Genomic DNA, 20,631 nt, shown 5'->3' with positions numbered 1-20,631 from the left:
TAGGGAACTGCTGCAATCCGCAAATCGGTGCTAAATTTCATCTCATTGCATAATACTACACCATTCTCTGTGTGTAGCGGCTGTTCTATATATACACCGGGAGGCAACATATGGCTCTCCCCACCCCCACCTGTCAAAACTGTGACTATATCACTTCTGACGACCAGAAGGAAGCTGCTAGGCTGGCCAGGATTCTAAATGCTGCGAAGGTAATTCAGAGCCATGAAAAGTTGCACCATATGCTTTGGGGTTGTCGGCTGCTTATGTGCATGGGGACAAGGCTTGGTGCCTGTCTGCAAACCCAGAGATGGCACTCTCTTCGTGGTGGTATACACCGTGAGGGGGCCTACAGAGAAAGGCTCCCCCCAAACCTGCCTTGGATAACATCAGTCCTGGTCAAACAGTATTTCTTTTAAAAAGGATTTTTTTTTTTTGGCTTCATTTTATTGGATAAAGATTAAGAAAGCGCCAGCGTCGGAGAGAAGGAAAGCAAACCACGCCCAGCGGCACCAGCCTGCTGCGGGGCCCTGGCGCTGCGGGGCGCCGGGCAGGTGGTCTACCTGGAGGCGCTGGTCTCCGCCAGGCGGTTGTTCATGATGCCCAGCGCGCCCACGCCACCCGAGAAGCCGTTCTGGCGCGTGTTGACGCACACGCTGCGCGGGTAGCCGTTGGCGGTCTCCGACAGCTGCTTCTGCAGCAGCGCCAACGACACCTTGTTGGAGGCCGTGAGGTCGCGCATGGAGATGAGCTCGCCCGACAGGCGGCGGCCCTCGGCGTCGCTGTCGCGGGCAGCGGGGTCGGCGCCCAGCACGGCCAGGCGGCGGCGCAGCCGGGAGCCCGGGGTGATGGCGTTGCGCCGGGCCAGGGGCGCGCCTGGCGCCGGGCAGCAGTGCGCGCAGCAGCGGCAACTCAGCTTCCGCAGCATCCAGTTGAGCACCTGCTTGATGAGGATGGAGATGACATTGAAGAGCGAGTAGATGCAGCACACGCCGAGCAGGATGAAGAGGAAGTTGCCCAGGCGGTAGAGCCCCTGGTTCCGGTAGGCGGCGTGCTGGCTGCTTACCAGGTCCCCGAAGCCGATGGTGCTGAAGGTAACGAAGCAGAAGTAGAGCGAGTCTACGTAGTCCCATCCCTCCACGCTCGTGTACATGGCGGAGGCGCAGCACGACAGCAGCACAGCGAACAGGCCCAGGATCAGCAGCACGTGGTACACGGAGGGCTTCCAGCCGGCCAAGCAGTCGGCCTCGGACAGCGCCGAGCCCGGGCGGAAGGTGGCGGGCAGCAGGCCACTGCGGCGCAGCTGGCGTTCCCGGCAGGCGCGCATGATGAAGGCCAGCAGCGAGATGATGCGCTCCAGGAAGAGGTTAAAGAACAGGATGGTCCCAGCGCAGCCGAACAGTCCATAGGCGATGAGGAAGGCCTTCCCGCCCACGGTTGCTGGGGTGGTCATGCCAAAACCTGTGGGGACAACAAGGATCAGCGAGTCCTGGCTGGGCAGGTAGCCCCTACCCAGCAGGGTGGGTGGCTCCTCTCCCTAGTGCTGTCATTTGAGGGAAGGGGAAGGGCCATTTCTCTCCTTAGTGGCACTAGACAAGGTTCTGACGCTGACAACCAGACACTGATGAATTCCATGTGGCTCTCCTCTTGGAGCTCTGTAAATCAGTGGGTGGGGAGAGCTTACTAGAAATCACAGAACAAACTGCTGCTTAGGTGCAAACCACCTGCAGCCGCAAAGCACTCATCACTTGATGTCCTGCTCCTCCCCACCCCCCAAATTGTTTTTTAAACGTAATCAGTGGCACACCTGTGTGCATAGCCTTGTTAGGACAGAATCCCCTAAAAACTTCATCTTGAATCTGGGCTTGTTGGGGACCATATAGATTGTGCTCAGTCCAAGTGGTTCTTGTCTCTGACAAAAGGATACCGTGAGAATGAGCCTGTGACCTTGAGAAAGGGTGTGGCCCTGCCACTGGCCAAGCTGCTTCTTACCCAACACCACACCATGCTTGCTCATGCTCATGGCCAAGGGAAAGTCTGGCTCAGCCATGTCCTGCGCTGCCATGTATCTGGGGTTGCTTTTGTCCTGAGAGGTCTGCTGTATCCTGGGAAGCTGATAATTGCTTCCAACTCTTAACTTATGCACTTGTTCAAAGCAGTGTTTATAGGAGATTCTTTATCAGTCAAGTTCTGCAGAAGGTTTGTACCCGGCCAGTGCACTGGTCGGGTCATCCGGGCCATCCAGGGCAGTGCAGAAGGCAGCTCTAACCCTTCAACCTGAGCTCTCGGCCTGCTGTGGCCTCCGTTCTCTTTGTGGGACCCATTGTTGTCTGACTCAATTCCAGCAGGGGATTTAATTTCTTGGCAGCAAGATTCAATGCTCTTTGGGGTCTGAAATGGATCATTTATCTGAGTAGTAGCCTGGTACCTTTCAATACCTCTGCAGCCAAAGTTCATTCCTGTTTAATTAAAACTAATGTCATGATCAACATGTGCTTTGCCAGTGGGGTAGGACCAGCCCTGGGAAAGGGGTGGAAAAGAATTTAGTCTCACTTGAATATTTCTTTAAAAGGCCAGAGAAAAACCTTTTTCAGAGTAATTCTTTAAATTTTGGTATGATAAACATTTTCTAGATTTCCTGGAGGAAATGACCAATTGTCTGACATGATAGTCATCTTATGCTTAATGACCCATATAGGAGAAAATTTTATGCAAGTTAAAGAAGATGGATTATGTCCGTAGATTTAGAATTTGGCCGAAAGAGAGTGAAAACACTAAGCTAGTAGTATAGTAAGGGAGTTCGTAGACAGAATTTGCTGTGTTTGAAACAAGTTCCTCTGTTCATAAAGAAATTAGCTCTGTATCTATATGGTTATATGTGGAGTATGTGTATGTGTATGTATGTATGTATGTACATATGAATTATGTGTGTCACTCAACAGGCATAAATTAAGAACCCAGTGTCAACAGCAGAACTAATTTGTTTTCTGCTTATACAAAGGAATATTATATAGCTGTGAAAAAGCATGACTCATGCTACTTGCAACAACATGGATGAATCTCACAGAATATTAAAATAAGTTGGATACAAAATAACACTGTTATTTCATGTATATAAAATGCAAAAAGAAATGGCATTTTATTTTTAGGGATGTATACTTCATAAAATTATAAGGAAAAGAGAGGAAGTGACCTCACTAAGTCAGAATTGGGGTTCCTTCTGGAATTGACAGGAGTTACTGACTGGGAGGGGATACAGAGGTACCCTGGAGTTCTGTAGATGATCTGCTAACCTGGTATGGTATAGTTATATGAATGTTATTTTATACTTTGTCAAGCTGTGTTTTATGTTCTTTTTTTTTATACTGTCATAATAATAGGAACTTAAAAAAAATCCCTATATATACTGTTAGAATTATAAGGGTCCTGATCTCTTTCACTGTGTAGGTAGGGGAAAAGCAGCAGAGAGAACATGATTTGTAGTTGGTTGGGGACAGATGCCATCCTTGAGTCCTGACTTCTAACCTGGTGTGTAGACGATTATATATAACACTCTGCTCATGTAGAAAAGCAACACGTTGCATAGAGGGATTACTTAAATTTCTAAAGAAATAAAATTTCTGAGACTGAAAAATTAATATATTGCCTAACTAAGAGAATGCTGAATGAGATTTTTTTTATTTAGAATTGTCAGCTAAAGTCTCAAAGTTGAGTGATAAGTGGCATATTATCCCCATTCTAAAGAGGACATCTATGTACATCGATGTTGAGCTACTAAAACGCAAAACCGGTCTGACAACTAGCAACACTATTCCCTACTCCCACCCTGGACTGAAAGGCTAAAACTTATCAAGAGTCATTGGCCATTGTCATGAAGTTGTTAAGGAGTACTAAGGGCCCCTGTGATATCCTCTGCTCACCACTAAACCAAGTGGTGATGGTAGGAGGTAGGTAGTTAGGAGACCTTCTGGGGCTGCAGTCAGAGGACAGCCTGGTGCCCCAATGTCCAGGCGAAAATGCTGACTGAGCTGTAGACACTGGCAGGCCCTGCCCCAGGCCATGGGAGTAGGACCAGGTGGTAATAGTTCTGGGAGATTCTGGCCTGGAGGGCCCTGCAGCTGCTGCCCACCTGGGCTGCAGGGGAGGAAGGGGCGAGGATGGGACATCAGTGGGAGCAGTCTGTACTGCTGGGACTTGTTCATCAGGCATGGGACAGAGGGGGGTCAAGTGGATGCTTAGGAAGAAACCCAGACTAGAGGAGACTCTGCCAGAGAGGGCGGCCCGCTGGATGGAGGTGGCGCTAGCAGCAAGAGACTGAGGGCAGAGGCCTGGGGGCAGCATGGGACGTAGTCACAGGAGGCAAGATGGAGAGAGCATGGCCCACTCAGGGAATGATGCAGGACAGTGGTCCCCACTGGGGGGAGGCACAGGACTCTAAAGATCCATCAAGGGCCTCATGAAAGGGTACATGTGTTCTGACAGTGGGCACTGCAGCTCCACCAGCAAGAGCTAAGAAAGGATGACCGAAGCACCTGATGTAAGACCAAGAGCAAACCGATTACAGCCCTAACACCCGCCCCCCACCAGAGCTGGGGGCACAGGCTGCTGAGCTGTGATTAGACATCTGAATGAGTCTCAAGCTTAAAACTATCTTGGTACTTAAAAAAAAAAAAAAAAAAAGAGCTAACTGTTTGGAAAACTAGCAAGTACCCAAGATGTTAAGGAATGTGAAGGGAATGCTTTCAGACAACAGATTAGAAGAAAGCCATTTCCTGCGTTCCTGCATTTAGTCCGGTCCCACCTGGATTTGTTCTCGGTGGTGAAGGAGCCCTAAGGGCCCACGGAATGGCTCTTCTCTTGTCTCCATAACACCCTGTGAGGGTGATGCACCTCCTTCAACAGAGGGAACCACAGGTCAAGGGGTTAAGCAGTCGCCAGGCACCACCGCTAAGTCCAAGTCCTTCCCCACCCCAAACTGTCTTCCCAGAGCACCCCAGGGCACCGCCTACAAAGCCATACTGCAGTCCTGCAAATCTGGCAGCCAGGAGAACCCTTTCTTGTGAGAGAGTGGCTGGTCTCAGCCACTGCGTCTGTCCCCCAGTCACCTGTGCTCTGTGGTGCTCTTGCCACTGACCATGGCTGGGGAGAGTGGCACCTGTTCTGTCCTTTATGTCCCCTCCCCCCCCCAGGTAGACTCATCGCCCTTCATCCCATAGCACAGCTGAGACCAGCTGGGTTATAAACCCCAGACTTGGGGGCAGCAGGAGGAATGAGGTCCAGAGGGGACCAACTCTTCCAGCTAATAGTCTGGCTGACTCCCCACAGGCAGGGCCCCCTTGGGGTCTCCACAGGAAGGCCTCTACCTGACCTACATCTGCCCCCTGCCCCATGTCAAAGGCCACCTGCCCCTCTTCGTAGGAGCACCTTCAGATTTCTCCCTACTCTTCGCTGCCTGGGTCCTCAGCTTCTGCCTCAGGCTCTTCGGAGTCCGGGTTTCTTGTGGAGGATCTGCCTCTTTCCCAGATGATATAGCCCAGAATGAGAGCTGCTTCTGCACCTGCCATCCTCTCTTGCAGGAGCATGACCCTACCATACCAGGCATCCAGCCAGAAGACCATAGCCACTCACTCATTGTTCAGGCCAACATTTACCAGGGGCCGAGTGCTAGGCTCGGGGTAGGGTGGAAACCAGAGCTCTTGCCTCTGAGTATCCGGGCTGCCTTCATAGAGGTTTTGTACAGACTTCTACCTTCTGCTGCCAGCAGATTTGATCCAGGCCAGGACGTCCTACTCCTGTTCCCTACTGCCCTACATAGTGATGGGGCCAGAACGTGTCCTAGAGCCTTCTCCAGGCTGTGACTCCAGCCACAAGTGACCAAATGTTTGACTGGCTGTGGCACTGTCTGCCCAGAATGAAGGGGAAAGGCAGGGGAGGAGGCTCTGTGACCGCACAGGGGTAGTCAGTGCGAATGTCCTTTTCATGACCCTGTTTCCTAAGGTCTGACTACTGAACCCTTTGCCTTCTTGCAGATCATACTGTCCAGGTGAGGGGTAACAGTCTACCTCCTTCTCCCTCCATGTCAGCAGGGTCAGAGCTCTGGGGGAGACAGAGACCTGGACTCAGGCTTCTTGCTGAAGGCAGGGGGACTCTTGCCTAAAGCTGACGTCTCGGCAGACACTTTACAGAATGAAGGAGCAGAACTCTAAGCTCTTCGGGTATCCAGGCTGGCTGGGGAGAGGGCATGGAAACTTCAGCCAGAAAAAAGGCAAACCCAGGCACCCCATGAGTCCCCTCCTTCCCCTAATCACACCCTGCAGAGGTGTCATCTGTCCCCGGGTGTGCACCAAACCTGCTATTTTGTTTATGTCACAATTGATCTGCCACCCCAGTTTTGCAAAGAGCAGACATTTGGGGGCTTTATTATGCCACTTTGACAAAAGCTGTGAAGCTCATTCCCACAGCCTGTCTGGTGCCGCCTTCGCAAATGGGGCTTTGGAGACAGGGCCTTTGGTGATCAGTTCGAAGAGCGTGGTAGTGAGATGGGGAAACCAGCACTGATCTGTATGGGTGCCCCTGGATGGAGACTCTGGCCAGACACTGGGCACATTCTCTCATTCAATCCCCCAGACGCCCCGTGAAGGAGGGCTCATCAACCCCAAGTATATAGGCAAAGAGCTGGGCCAAGGAGGTGAAGAGACTCAGATGAGATATAGTACAAAGTTGGCTGAGCTGATCCTGAAACACTTCCCACTGCAGCAAACAGATGGGGAGCCTTGGGGACACTTCCTGCTGGGCTCTGCAGTGTCAACTCAGAGAGGGGAGAAATTGATACTCCAATTCAGGATACCTTAGGGTATAAAAAAAGGCACTGCTAGCAATTGCCCCAGGACAGCATATCTAAATCAGGGCTATCCCAAGCAACTGGGACGGATGGCTAAAATGAAGATTCCAAAGCAAGTCCACCTCTAGAGGTTTATTTAGTGAGCCAGGAGAGGGGCCCAGGAATCTACATTTTAACAAATGTCCCCCGATGGTTGTGATGCAAGTGAGCTGAATTCTTTCTTTAAGAAACAATGTTACGGCCCTCCCTGGTGGCGCAGCGGGTTAAAGCACAGCATTGAGAATCTGAAGCCACTTCCGCATGAGTTCGATTCCTGCCTGCCGCATGAGTTCGATTCCCGCCTGCCGCCTGCCCCGGAGGAGACCACATGGCGAGCCAGACCTCTCCTGACCCGCCCGCTGCTTCCCTCAGCAGTGTACTTCGTAGATCTGCCTGTTCTGCTCCCCACTCTGTCTCTGGTGAAGCCTCTCGCCGCCCCTGAGCCTCTGGCCTGTACCCCAGTTCTGTATGAATAAATAAATAAATCTTTAAAAAAAAAAAAAAAAAAAAGAAACAATGTTACAAGGTATCCTTGATCACCCTACTGGTTAGAATCTACCCAGTTTCAAATATTTTAATTTAAATTTCAGGTAACTTTATACCCTGATGGTAAACATTGCCCCTGTTCCCTTAAAACCATTTCAAGACCGAAGGCCCTCCCTGGTGGCACAACAGGTTAAAGCACAGAACTATGAAGCTCTCTGAAGCCACCACAGCACAAGTTTGATACCTGGCCAGGGAGCTGACCCACATGGCTCGGCAGACCTCTCCTGACCTGCCCACTGCTCCCCTCAGCAGTGTATTTCAGTAGCTCTGCCTGTTCTGCTCCCCACTCTGTCTCTGGTGAATCTTCTCACCTATCACACTTCTGCCCTGTACCCGAGTTCTGTAAGCATAAATAAATAAATCTTAAAAAAAAAAAAAATTTCCAGACCTACCTGTGTAGCTGTCAGGCAACTTAGACAAGTCACCCAACCCTAGGGAGCTTCATTACTCTGTCCACTCTGGATAATCCAGTCCCTTGCCATGATTGGCTCAAGGATGGGTAGACCTAAGCCAACCAGCGCAGGACATTTCTGTGGCTATAGAAAATGGCTCAGGAATGGGCATGTGACCCTAAGTCAGGTCCACCAAGTGCAAGAAGAGTTTCTCAGCTGATTTCTGGATTAAAAACGTCTCACTCTTAAGAGAGCTGCTTTGCAGGCCCAAGGAGCAGAAGGCCCCAGAGGTGGCTAGCTGCCTTCAGCAACCAGAAGAGAAGTCAGCCTTTGGAAGACGCTGATCCTGCAGAAGGCTGAGTGGAGCTACCCTGAAAAAGGAGGCCTCACTGACCCTGCTACACTGTCAAATCAAACTATCCTTGCTGCTTGACTCCCCCAACTTCCAGTTGTAGGAGCCTAGAAATTCCTCATGCTCTTAAGGCTCCTGCTACATGCAGCCAAACGCACTCCAAACTAGTTAAGAGACCCAGTGGAGCATTCCAGTGTCAAGGACATAGTAGCACACTGTTGAGTTCCTTTGTATCCTCTATTAGCCATGTGATTGAAGTTCTTTGAGTCTCAATTTCTTCATTTATAAAATATACCCTCCTCCCCACCCTGCAATTTGGACCCTCTGTAAACTGTAATACACTGTGCCATTGTGTTCCTCAAGGTGTGAGAGAAAATGTAATGAGAGGTGAAGAAAATCCCCACAATTTTTCTTTTTAAAAAATGGGTTAAGTAAAGTGAGACAAGTTTATTGACGATTGGACTCTTCAGAGCACTTACTGGGTAAATGTGATTTATGAAGCCAGTAGTGTAGGCATGCCCAAGGCAAGTCTGTTGAGTGAATGAGTGGGTTTTCACTCTACCTGCTTGGAGCAATGATTCTCAAACTAGATTGCCTCAGACCCACCAGGGATCTTGGTAGAGCCTGGCGTGAACCTCGAAATTACGTGTTCCTAACCAGAGCCCCTATGAGGTCACTAGAGGTGGTTAGTGCACCTACCCTGAGTTGCAAGCACACGCAACTTACAGTGTTAATTACCTTTTTTGGACCATCTTCAAATATGAGATTGGGAACCACTTGCATATAGGGGGAACATCATATTGGCTAGTTGAAAATAGGCTATCCACGTTTGAATCATACAGTCCCTAGTAGTATGTCTGAGCAAATTAATTAACTGATCAGTGCCTCAGTTTCTTCATCTATAAAATAGTTACACAATACATTATCTCAATAATTTTTTGTATTACATCGAGTCAGTAGGCGAGACAGAAGAGGTCTGCTGTGCCATGTGGGTCACTTCTCTGGCTGGGGATCGAACTCATGCTGAAGCAGCTTCGTGCTTTAACTGTTGCACCACCAGGAAGGGCCGGATAGTTATTTGTTGATTGAATAACTAAAAGTAAATATTTCAAGAACTTTCTTGGGTGAGAGTTAAGTAACCGACAGTAGGGAAAGCTTAAGTACAGGCTTAACGGCAGGGAATGGGAAAGGGGTCTCCACAGGGTTGCCATATAATATACAAGACTCCTAGTTACATGTGAATTTCAGATAAACAACGGATCTTTTTTTTTAGTGTAAATACATCCAAAACATTACTTGGGATGTAAACTAAAAGCGACTTCTTTATCTGAAATTGAAGTTGGTTTTTGTAGTTTTATTTTAAATTGGGCAACCCTAGCTTCCCCTTGGCTCCATTTGTCTCCACGGCCTATTTAGTTGGCCCAGTGACACAGCTTCTCAGTGCCCCTCCTCCAAACAGGAAGAGAGGCAGATGTGGGGTGCACTGTAGGATAGAGGGTGGCGTTGCCATCAGGTTGCTCTGTGGCTAGGATAGAGTCACTCACTCTGAGGAGAAGGAGGTCAATTCCTGGCCCTGCTCCATGGAGGACTGTCACTTTGAAAAGGCAGTGGGCCAGAGAAACTTCCCTGCTGGGACCCAGGGTTGCCCCTGCCACCCTCCAAAGTCATTTCCCAGGCCCTCTCTGGTGGCGCAACCAGTTAAAGCACAGCACAATGAAGCTGCCCATAGCCATTGCAGCATGAGTTCGATCCCCGGCCAGAGAGCTGACCCACATAGTGCAGCAGACCTCTCCTGACTGCCCGCTGCTCCCCTCAGCAGTGTATTTCAGTAGATCCGCCTGTTCTGCCCCCCACTCTGGTAAATCCTTTGGCCCACACCCACCTCTGGCCTGTACCCCAGTTCTTGTATGCATAAACACATAAATCTTAAAAAAAAAAAAGTTATTTCCCACTGAGGCTAACAGATGAACTTGTATAAGCCCTGAACTTTCTGGGAAAGCTGAAACAATGGCTAGGAGGTCATTGAAGTATTTATTGAGGAATGAAAGTATGGAGAGGGGTAATAATAACTGACACGTTCTGAGCCCTCACTATTTCTGGGCACTCTGCCAAGGCTTCATGAGTAGCATTGCTTTTCGTCTTCACAACAACTCTGAGGCACTGGGTTTCATTCATTCTGAGTTGTAGCCTTTTTTCCTCCAATGTTAACATCCCTGTAATCAGATACATCTTACCGTCAATGACCTGGCATCATCTGTTCAGCAGTGCTTTAAATTCTTAATGGCAGGTAATAATGGGCCATCTAAAACCGATGGAGTCTTAGATTTGATGACCTACAGTGGGAATCATCATCATCCCTATTTGTGAGATCAGTAAACTAAGTCACACTTAATGAATAAAGACACTGAGGTTAAAGAACTCTTGATGCGCAACGGAATCACCTGGAGAAAGACACTCAAGACTCCCCAGTATCCAGATGCACCCAGATCAGCTTAGGTCAGAATTGGGGCTGAAGTCCTCCAGGGGGCATGACCGGGAAGACGCACAGATATTTGTATTTGGTCTTGGAGGCTTGGTGATATTTCTCAGGGACAGTGCTGTTCCAGGCCCAGGACTGGGGGGGGAGGGGGCGTGTGGGAGGGGTTCCGCATGGCTGGTTCCCATACTGGGTACCTGACTCACAGTGTTCTGTAACTTGTGGATGGAGTGGTGGGGGCTGTGGAAACAGGGAAAAGGACAATGCTGTGAGAACTTCCCATCCAGTTCGTCCTCAGGCTGAACCCTTCACAGGAGCTTTGTGGGTGTAAGAGTGTCACCAGACACCTCTGGGAGCTTCTCCAGCATCCGAGCCTGGCATCAGCAACATGCCCTGCCGTGTAGAAACTCACAAGCGCTGGAAACCCTCGGCTACAGAAGACAAACTCAGTGAGTCTTCTTTGCTGCAGGCTTGTGAAAGGCATCACCCCTCTCACGGGGGTACAGTTTCTTGGGGGTTGAGGGCAAAGGTTAGAACAGAGGTCATGGTGTTGGGCTCCACTCGCTAAAGGGACAATACAGCCAGGTCACCTCTCGTCCTCCCCCGTGGATTGCCTACAGCCTAGGGCTGTTGTGAGGACAAATGAGGGGTGCTTCCCAGGTGTTCCCCCAGTGCCTAGGACAAGGTGAGTGCCCGGAGAGTACCAAGCTCAAGTGGGAACACCATGAGCGCAGCAGCTTACACCCCAGCTGAAATGTGGACCCAGCGGACCCTGCCTAGGCCTTTCAGTGGCCAGGAGCCGCTCTTGGGGACACGCTCAGGACCGACTCTCCCCTTGACTAGCAGGCCTCTCACCTCACTGGCCCCTGTACTGAGCTTCAGTTGCACAGCAACATCTGTGCTCACCTCCTGCTGGGCGTCCTGAGCTGGGCGGGAGGCCTGGCTCCAGGGCCAAGCTTGGAAGTGGCAGGGGGTGACATAGTGGGAAAAGGCTCCACTATGCAAACCACAGAGCTGCCTGTGGACTGCTAGCTTTGTTACTTGTGGTACTGCGGACCTGTCTAAATTGCAAACCAGATGGGCAGCTCTCTGAGGACAGGAGGTTTATGATGGTGTGGGTCTGGGTTCATCCGGATGCTTGGTGACTCGGGACAGAGTGGGGCCAGTCAGCACAGCACATGGACAAAGTGGGTCCTCTCCGTTCTCCTATTTGCTTTTTGGCTTGTTTGGGGGCAGACTGTGGGATTGCTTCTCTGTTTGATGAGCACCTGAGGGGAGATGGAGATGTCTGAGTGAGCAGGAAAGCTCCTTCACAGGCTGCAGGACAGCGACTTTTTTTAGCATTAAAAATTTTTGAGAAACAATGAGCAAGGGACAACTGACCCACAGACTTGGCTTTGAACTTGGTGTTGCTTCCATGGCTGATCTGCACTTCCCCTCACTCTGTGCTTCATCGCTGGGATTAAGGTTTTTTTCCTCCTCACCAGAAATCATTCAGCAAAATGAGTTATTAAAAGCCAGTTAACTACTCCTGCCTCCGGGTAGCTCCTGCTTAACAACCTCTCCTGGGGAGCAGCTGTCAAGCTCAGGCCCCATGGAGCTGGCGGGTAGATGACTCATTTACATGGAGCCTGTCCTCCGTCCTGCCCCCTCCCCCCAGATCTGTCCCTGCCTCTCTGATGACTAATCCTTCTCAGGGATGAGATCACTACCCCTCCTGTCTACACCCCCCCCCCAAAAAAAAGAGCAGAATCCCAGCTTCGGCCTTGAATGTTGGGAGAATATTCAATTCAAAGCCAGAGATGGCAGGGACAGTCCCTGGGGGCACAAAGGGATGGCAGGGCCTGGCTGGCAATGCCTGGAGTTGGGCAACAAGAGGAGGAAAGCCCCATGGTGGCCCTGGCCCTATCCTTGTTCTGTACACCCCCCACGAAACATGCGCGCGCGCACACACAAACACACACACACAAACACCGTTCCCTGCATAGGGCTGTTGTGAGGCGCACGATGCCTCTTAGAAGGGCAGCCTGGCCTTCCTATAGAGGAAGGCATGTCCAGCAAGCCCTGCTTGGAAATATCGAGCAATGTCAATTGAATTCCATTTCCCCTCCATCCTATATCTTGGAGGATCAGATGTTTGAAAGGAAACACAATTCCTCTGTCAATTCAGCTTTTTAGATGCCATGCAGACAGAGGAAAGGCTCCACCCACCTGGGAAGTTATAAGTCACATCTGAAGGGGGCTTCTGTGCCCAGGCTGAGGGGACAGGCACACAGGGGAAGGAGCTGAGTCCCTGATTCCTCGCCCTCTGGGGTGACGCCCTCTGGGGTGACGCAGTCGCTGGGGGCCGCTGCTCAGGACTCTGTCTCTCCAGTGGTCCCAGCCTCTGGCTCCTTCTCACCCTTCTCACATAAGGCAGCTGTGGCTGCTCCAGAGGAGTAATAAAACAAAGGGAGGGGGCAGCATGGTGAAACAAATCTACAGTTGAGAGCCACTGCCAGGGAGGTGTCCGGAGGGCCCCCAGGGGTCCCTGTGTCTCACCTGTCTCCCACTTCTGCTGGCCTGTCTCTACCACACAAGCTGGGAAACAAACACAGGCGGGGTCAGGACTGGACTTGGGGTCACTGCCAGGCCTGGTTCCTATCGCAGCAGTCCTGTAGGGGAGGGAGGTGGATGACCTGCTCACAGGAAGAGAGGGAAGGAAGGATTTATGGAGTCCCTAGTCCATGCCAGGACGTTGGCTGTTGCTTTTGGACATGTCCCCAGACCAACTCCTGCAGAAGGTTCTGGTTATTTATTATTCAGGTGAGAAACTAAAGCTCAGTCGCCAAGTAACACACCAAAGGCCACCACCCGCCCGCACGCCCAAGCCCCACGCCCTCGCCTCTTTCCGTTCCACCTCTTGAAACCTGACCCAGCCTTCGGTGCAGAGAGCACACTGATTCGGCTTTCACACACGTAAAGCACCCGTAGGCACCAGGACACCTGCTGAAGCCAAACGCGAGCCTGGCTCGGGGGTCTGAGTGCGCATGTGGGCTGCGCAGGGCTGCACCAGGCGTCTGCCAGACGCTGAGCGCAGGTGAGGCTGGGACACAGCGTTGTCAAGAACCTTGTCCAAGGTCACAAGACCGGTACATCCCGGAAAGCGGTTCAGGTCTCCCCACCTTCAGGGCCCTTATTCCTTCCCCTTTCACCTTGCCATCAGCGCCTGGCCATTTGCACAGTGAGGCCCTGAGGACTTGGCACCCGGCCTTCTGGCCTCCCGGAGGCTCCTGTCTCCTGGGGCCTACACTGCATTGTCCCAGGTGGGTGCACTGAAGCGCAGGGCTGGTGCCGGCAGCTCCCCCAGAGTCCCGATCTGTCCGGATCTGTCCCCACGGACAGATCCGGAGTGGCTTGGGGTAGCACTCCAGTCCCTAATCGAACTGTTACAGCATCATCGCCCCTCTTTGAACCACCTTCTTCAGGTCCACGGCCTCCGACGGGTTTATACACAGGCACACACTCTCATTCGCCAGGCATTTACTGAAAACCTGCCCTGCGCCAACACTGGGGGGGAGGAGGTGAGCAAAATAAGGGACTGACCAGCTGTCCAGCAATACTCCCCATGAACATCAATGCCCCCTCCTCTGTGTCTGCCCTGCTGCTCCCCAAGCGCCAACCTGATGCATTCCTTTTCTTCTCACCTATCTGATTCTTTTATCACCTGGTAGCACATTCGGCTCATTAGGCTTTTAAGTGCTGCTGGTGATGGCTTCTGTGCGGCTGGCTGCTGTCTGAGTATTATTTAACCCTCTGTACTTTTCTGTGTCACTTGCCAGTACCTTAGATATCCTCTTGCACTTTGTAACACAGGTGCTTGTGGACTCCTGATAGAGTGGACATCTGTCCAGTGACCAGCAGAAGGTACTGTACTGGGAACACGGTCCCCATCTCAGTTTTAGTTAACTCCTCTGAAGTGGTTTAGAGCCCACGATGTTCCAGGTAGGAGGCAGGGGAAGGAATGCCCTGATGTATGACATTGTGTCCTGCAGCCAAAGGCCACCAGGAACACACCAGCAGTCAAACAAAACTGAGTTTTTTGGGTCATTGCAACCAGGGAGACTACATATGGGAGCTTGGGCAGCAGGTCTCAGAGAGGACTTATTGCAAGGTCTGGGCTTGGGTCTGGCGACATGGGGAAGGGCTCAAGGAAGCAGGACTTTGCTCTGGATTAGATGCTAACAGGGAGCAGGAATAATTCTAGGGTTGGGTATTTTAATAATTCTTACCTAGAAGGTGGAGATGGGGCAAGGCCACAGTCACTCCTGTTGATGGAGGGCTGTGGTCAGTTGTATGGTTTGGATAATGATCTTATTTGGTCTGTGTTCAGATATGACTGTGGATGACTGGTCTTGCTTTTATCTCACTCCAATGTGGTCATAAAGTGGCTCTGTCTGATGTAGGTGTTCTGTAAAGTTGTTTGTGTTCAACATGAGCATACCCAGCCTGGCTGTGAGTGCCAGGCCCATTCCTGCCTCTCAGGCACTTGTTCTATCTTTCTCAGAATGATTCTGTACTCAGTGATCCATCATAGCATTTCATTCGATGTCATTTATTGCTTTTATTGTAACCTTTAATTAAGATAATAGGTGGATACTAGGTATTTCTACCCTAGAGCCCTACCACCAAATCACCATAATCCATTGTGCATACTTCCCTCTTTAAAAAGATCTTCTATGTCTTCCTAAGTCTTTCAAGTTATTTGGCTGTGTGTGTGCGCACAAATATGTGTATTTAATTCCATTGTGGAACATGCCTAGAGGGCTGTAGAAATATGAGTGATTTTAATTTTTTTCTGTCTGCTTTTATACATATTTCACATATCCTGGGGTGTATATGTGGTTGTTGCTATTTTTTTTTAAATATTTATTTATTTATTTGTACAGAACTGGGGTACAGGCCAGAGATGTGGAGGGTGAGAGGATTCACCAGAGACAGAGTGGGGAGCAGAACAGGCAGATCGACGAAGCACACTGCTGAGGGGAGCAGCGGGTGGGTCAGGAGAGGTCTGCCACACCATGTGGTCACCTCCAGGGCAGGCGGGAATCGAACTCATGTGGAAGTGGCTTTAGCTTCTCAGTGCTGTGCTTTAACCTGCTGCGCCACCAGGGAGGGCCCGGTTGTTGCTATTTTTAAACCATAACTTTTCTCCCAATAAGCATTACTATGCTTTCTTAAAGTAATAGAAATGAGTGAGATAAGGCCTCTGTTCTCAAGAGAATGACCATGGTAATCTGAAATTGACAGCCTGGGAGATGTCCTTTAATGTCAGAAAATAAGTGAAGAGGTTGGGAGGGCTCCCCAGAGGAAATGTGTGTGTGTGGGGGGGGGAGGGCGCAGGGCAAGTTGCATTTGAAAGTAACTTAATGAAAGACTGAATATAGGCAACATCCGGGCTAAGAGTGGTCCAGCAGCAAGGCTGCTGGAGGCAGAAGGAAAGATGAGAGAAAAACAGAAGAAAACACTAGACAGAGAACAGTAGTATATCTCTCATGGACTTCTTGGAACAATGCGTAAGAGATGCATATGCCCCAGAATATTAAAAATCTGTCACTCTGATTTAATTTTAACATGAAGGATAAACAAATAAAAACAGTTCTTTAAAAGAGGGGAAGAGGACCCTCTCTGGGGTGTGCAAGGGGTTAAAGAGCAACACTGTGAACTTGGCCGCAGCTACTTCAGCACAAGTTCAAACCCGGCCAGGTGGGAGGTGGCCCATGTGGCGCAGCAGACCTCTCCTGGCCCACCCGCTGCTCCCCTCAGCAGTTTACTTCATCAGTCTGCCTGTTCTACTCCCCAATCTGTCTCTGGTGAATTCCCTCACTGCCCCTGCACCTCTGGCCTGTACCCCAGTTCTGTATGCAGTGACTGTAGACAGCTTCATAGTGCTGTGCTTTATTTAACCTGTTGCACCATGGGGAACACTTGTCCCAAGTTCTTAAGAACATGTGTGAGAATTCACAACTGCTCACCCCGTTTCTGCTAGAGCTGTCATACTCTGGCTACACGCAGGGCCAAGACAGTCCCTTCACTCATCTCTGGGAGTGTTAGGAACTGAATGTTTATCTCTCCCCAAATCTATGTTTAAATCTTAACTCCCAAAGTGATGGTATAAGGGGGTAGGTGCCTTTAGGAGTTGATTAGGTCATGAATGGGATTAGTGTCCATATAAAAGAAACCCGAGAGCTTTCCTGTTCTCTTTCTGCCTGTGAGGAGACAATGAGAAGGCGACCACCTAGAAATAAGGAAAGGTGTTCTCACTGGATGCCAGTCAGCAAACTCTTTGATCTTCAGCTTCCAGAACTGTGAGAAATAAAGTCTGTTTAAGCTACTAACTCTGTGGTGTGTTATTGCAGCCTGAATAGATTTAGACAGGAAGGTTGGAGTCAGAGATTAGGGTACAACTAGCCCCCACCTCTTACTCAGAGCAACTTATTAAGCTTCTGTTTCCTCATCTATCAAATGGAGACAGTATTGCCTCACGGCTGGCTGTGAGGATTAGGTGGAACAGTTCTTTGTACTCAACAAAGTGCTTGGCACAAAGTCAGCACTTGTAAATCTGCTCATTATTAAGGTTGCACACTGAGCAAAAGGCAGAGATGGGAGAAGGCACAGCTGTGCAGACCTCTACCTCACAGAAGATATAAAGGGCAGTCCTGAAATTTTATGTTAGCAAGTCAGACATTACTTATAATGCATTCAGCCATGTCTTTTCCATTCAGGTTGTATAACACAACACCACAGAGAGTGGCGTCTGTGCGTCTGGTGGGAACAAAGATCTTAGTTCCTAGAAAGCGTATTTTCCTACCTCAGTTTTTGGAAGGAGTAAGGAGACTTTCCTGGGTCTCTAGAATGAGGATGCCAATCCCATTCACAGGACTACTGTCCTTAGAACCTCGTTACCTCCCCAAAGTCCCACCTGTAAGTACCATCACTTTGGACTCCTATGTTTAAACCTAAATTCTCTTTCTCTCTTTCCTAACACTCTGATGTGCCTGCTGTGTGCCAGGAGGCTTAGTGTTTAACGTGGGAAATGGCAGGGCACAGGCTCACCTATTGGGGGTTTGTTGAGTGCCTCAAGACCCTGAATAGTCTTTGTCTTCTGCAAAACCAACGGAAAAATATCATTGACCCATGTCCCTGACTTAAAGGTCCACGTGGCTCGTTTCTCTTTGAATTGGTGCTGGTTCCTGTGAGCAGTTCTTTGCCTGCTCGCTTTGCGTGAACCCTGAGCTGCCCACTGCCCACTGCCCACTTGCCTGCTTCAGTGGGAAGCCAGAACCAGTGTAATGGCCAGTTGCTGTCAGACTCTACCCCGCCACTGAGTGCATCTCTCATCAAACTTTAGTTCTTTTTTCGTTCCGTCTTCCCTCCCTCTTCCTTCTCTCAAGATCCACTGAGCATCTGCTATGCAAGCCTGTACTGACACGCAACCATAACCTCTTAGATACGATGGTTTCACCTTTGACTGGTCATAGCACTTAGGCTTGTCCAAATCCTTTGTGGAAGCAAGCTGACTTTTAGTCCAGGAGAATAAGCAGCAACAATTTTCAGAAGTCTCCAAGTCACAACAGTTTCATCAAATATACAGATGCTCCTTCTCAGCGGTGGTCTTTAAAATGAAAACCAACTATCCTTCCTTCATCCAGGAAGGTTCTGACATGTGTCAGTCTGAAGGCAAGGGATGGCTTCCACGACCCCACAAGGATGTTGAAGTCCTAACTGCCCGCTACCTCAAAACGTGATTGCATTTGCATCTAGGACTTTTAAAGGGGTAATTTAGGTAAAATGAGGTCATACAAGTAGATTCTAATATGACCGATATCTTTGACGAGGACGCAGACATACTCACACACAGGGAGAAGACAGCCATCCCATGTCAAAGAGAGAGGCCTCCAAAGAAACTAACCCAGCTAATGCCTGATCTTGAACTGGCCTCCAGAATTATGTGCCAATAAACACCTAAACTGGTCCTTCAGTAACAAAACCGGGGCTGAGCCTCTGCAGGGCTCCAGAGCGGGGCTTGCTGTCTTGTACAGCAGCCGTGGCAGCAGGGAGCTCAGTTACAAAGCTCCGTTTCTGAGCCCTGATCGGGAGCTGTGTTTATATTTATCCTGCTAACTGCAGGGGACTGTTTATACCCAGAGCCATAACCTCCCAGGAGAGCTGGGGCAGCCAAGGAGCCAGCTGCGGGGTCCCTCCAGCCCAGCCCCTCTCCCGCCCACGCTTCCCCTATGCCACCACCTTCAGGCTCTGGGAGTCCACTCTCCTCACCCTACCCTGCGCCCAGCCCAGGGGCTGGCCCTCTGCAGCACAGGATGGCAGGGGGCCCAGGGCCCTCACGAGCTCTCTGCAAAGTGCACAGTGTTGCTGCTGCTACGAGCGAGCCCTGATTCTCATCTCAGATGCTGCACGCTAGCAGCTTTTAGTAATGCTTACTAACGGAAGATGAGATTTGGATTTAAAAAAATCAGTCCAGATTCATACTGTCATAACTGTGAAGTGCGTCTGCACCTGGGCTCCCTTCTTGCTTCCCTTCCAGGAAGGTCTGAGAGGACGGGCTCTTGGAGGGGGGTCCGGTGACCCCGAGCTTGTTCTGAGGTCTTCCAGCCAGGCTGGGCTTTAGGGGTCTAGGAGAGGGTTCAGCTGGCTTCTGTGTGGCCACGCTGCACAGATGCTTGCTTAATCGGAGAAACCACTGCCAGGCTGTGACCTCTGAGGTCCTCAGCAGGGACAGTGTGAGATGGAAGTACCAAAGCCAGGAGGAGGCGCCAGGCTCCTGCAGCCTGCTAGAAGCCTGTGTGTAGGAAGCACTGTGTGCCTGGCGGCATGGCTGACTGACGCATGGGGATGTGGCCTGGCGCTGGCTAGGCTGGCAGGTCCCAGGTGGATAAATGCCTGGTCTGTCCACTTAAGGCCTGGGAATGCCTCCCTCTTAGAGGAACTGCCTGAGGTGGGAACTTAATTTTCTTGAGCAGTTGTGTACTGAAACTGGACAGAAGGGTCTCTGGGGCATTCTATCACAGACCTGCGGCAGCCTTCTTCCTCCCCTCCCTGCAAACACACACCACAAGCATCAACAACAGCTCCATTTTTCTTTGAAACTCTGATCCTTATACCATGTTGCTTTCCTGGCTGGGCCTTTGCGGAGTTTTATAGTTTTAGAACTATTTTCACAGATGGTTTATCTACCTTCCCTCACAACTATCTGTGAAGTGGGTGTTATCCTTGGGTCTCAGTCACAATCTGAGGCTCAGAAAGGCATGGTCTCTGCAGGTGGCCTCCAGCGGGCTGGCCTTTCCCCACAGGTCTCCAAGCCACTGCAGTTGTCAGAGCAGAGCCTGTTGGCTCCTGCCCCAGGGCTGGAAGACACCCTCAAAGGCACTGGGGTGTTATCTCCCAGGCATGTGCTCTGTTCTTTGGGAGAGGGGACACAGGGGAGATGAGGATGGCCTTGCGCAAGGCCCTGGATACACCCCATGGACCTGACTTCTGGGCCAGGAAGCTGTGTGTGTTTGTGTGTGGGGTGGGGGGGGATGGATTGTTTCCACTGCCACTATGATTCTGGAGATCCATGGAAGGATGTTTAACATCTTTAAAGTCTCTTATTTCCCAACTTTTTTTTTTTTGCCAAGGAGTGACGCATTACCCACTCAACTTAAATTCTCCAAGCTCCTACTGCCACTTTTCAGGGGGGTCTCTCCATCAAAGAGTTGGGAAAATGCCCCATCACTACTCCTGGGAGTGGGGTTCCCCCATATAGGAGTGGGGAGTCTCAGAGGCCTGCCTGCTCTCAAACTCTTGATGGCAGAGAAAGACCAAGCAATAGTCCAGAAACAGCAGCGCTGATGTCACATCTTTCCTTTGGCCTGCCTCCACAGAAGAGAGCACTAAAAACAAAGACAGACAGACCTCCACCTGCTGTCTGATGCATGGACATACCAGC

At 50.4% G+C, this 20,631-nt stretch overlaps 1 protein-coding gene across 1 annotated transcript in view; it reads right to left on the bottom strand.

The window, feature by feature from the left end:
- Positions 1-415: 415 nt before the first annotated feature.
- The window catches only part of KCNK12 (potassium channel, two pore domain subfamily K, member 12), a 40,163-nt gene continuing 19,947 nt past the window's right edge, over positions 416-20,631 (bottom strand). The window contains exon 2 of the mRNA XM_004686222.2: positions 416-1,458. Within this exon, the coding sequence (XP_004686279.1) occupies positions 557-1,458 (902 nt within the window). The 3' untranslated portion in view covers positions 416-556. The remainder of the gene's footprint in view (positions 1,459-20,631) is intronic.

Source organism: Condylura cristata, unplaced genomic scaffold (assembly GCF_000260355.1).
Source record: "Condylura cristata isolate star-nosed mole 26May11 unplaced genomic scaffold, ConCri1.0 scaffold00020, whole genome shotgun sequence".
NCBI lineage: Eukaryota > Metazoa > Chordata > Mammalia > Eulipotyphla > Talpidae > Condylura > Condylura cristata.
This window is presented reverse-complemented; position numbering and strand designations above follow the sequence as displayed.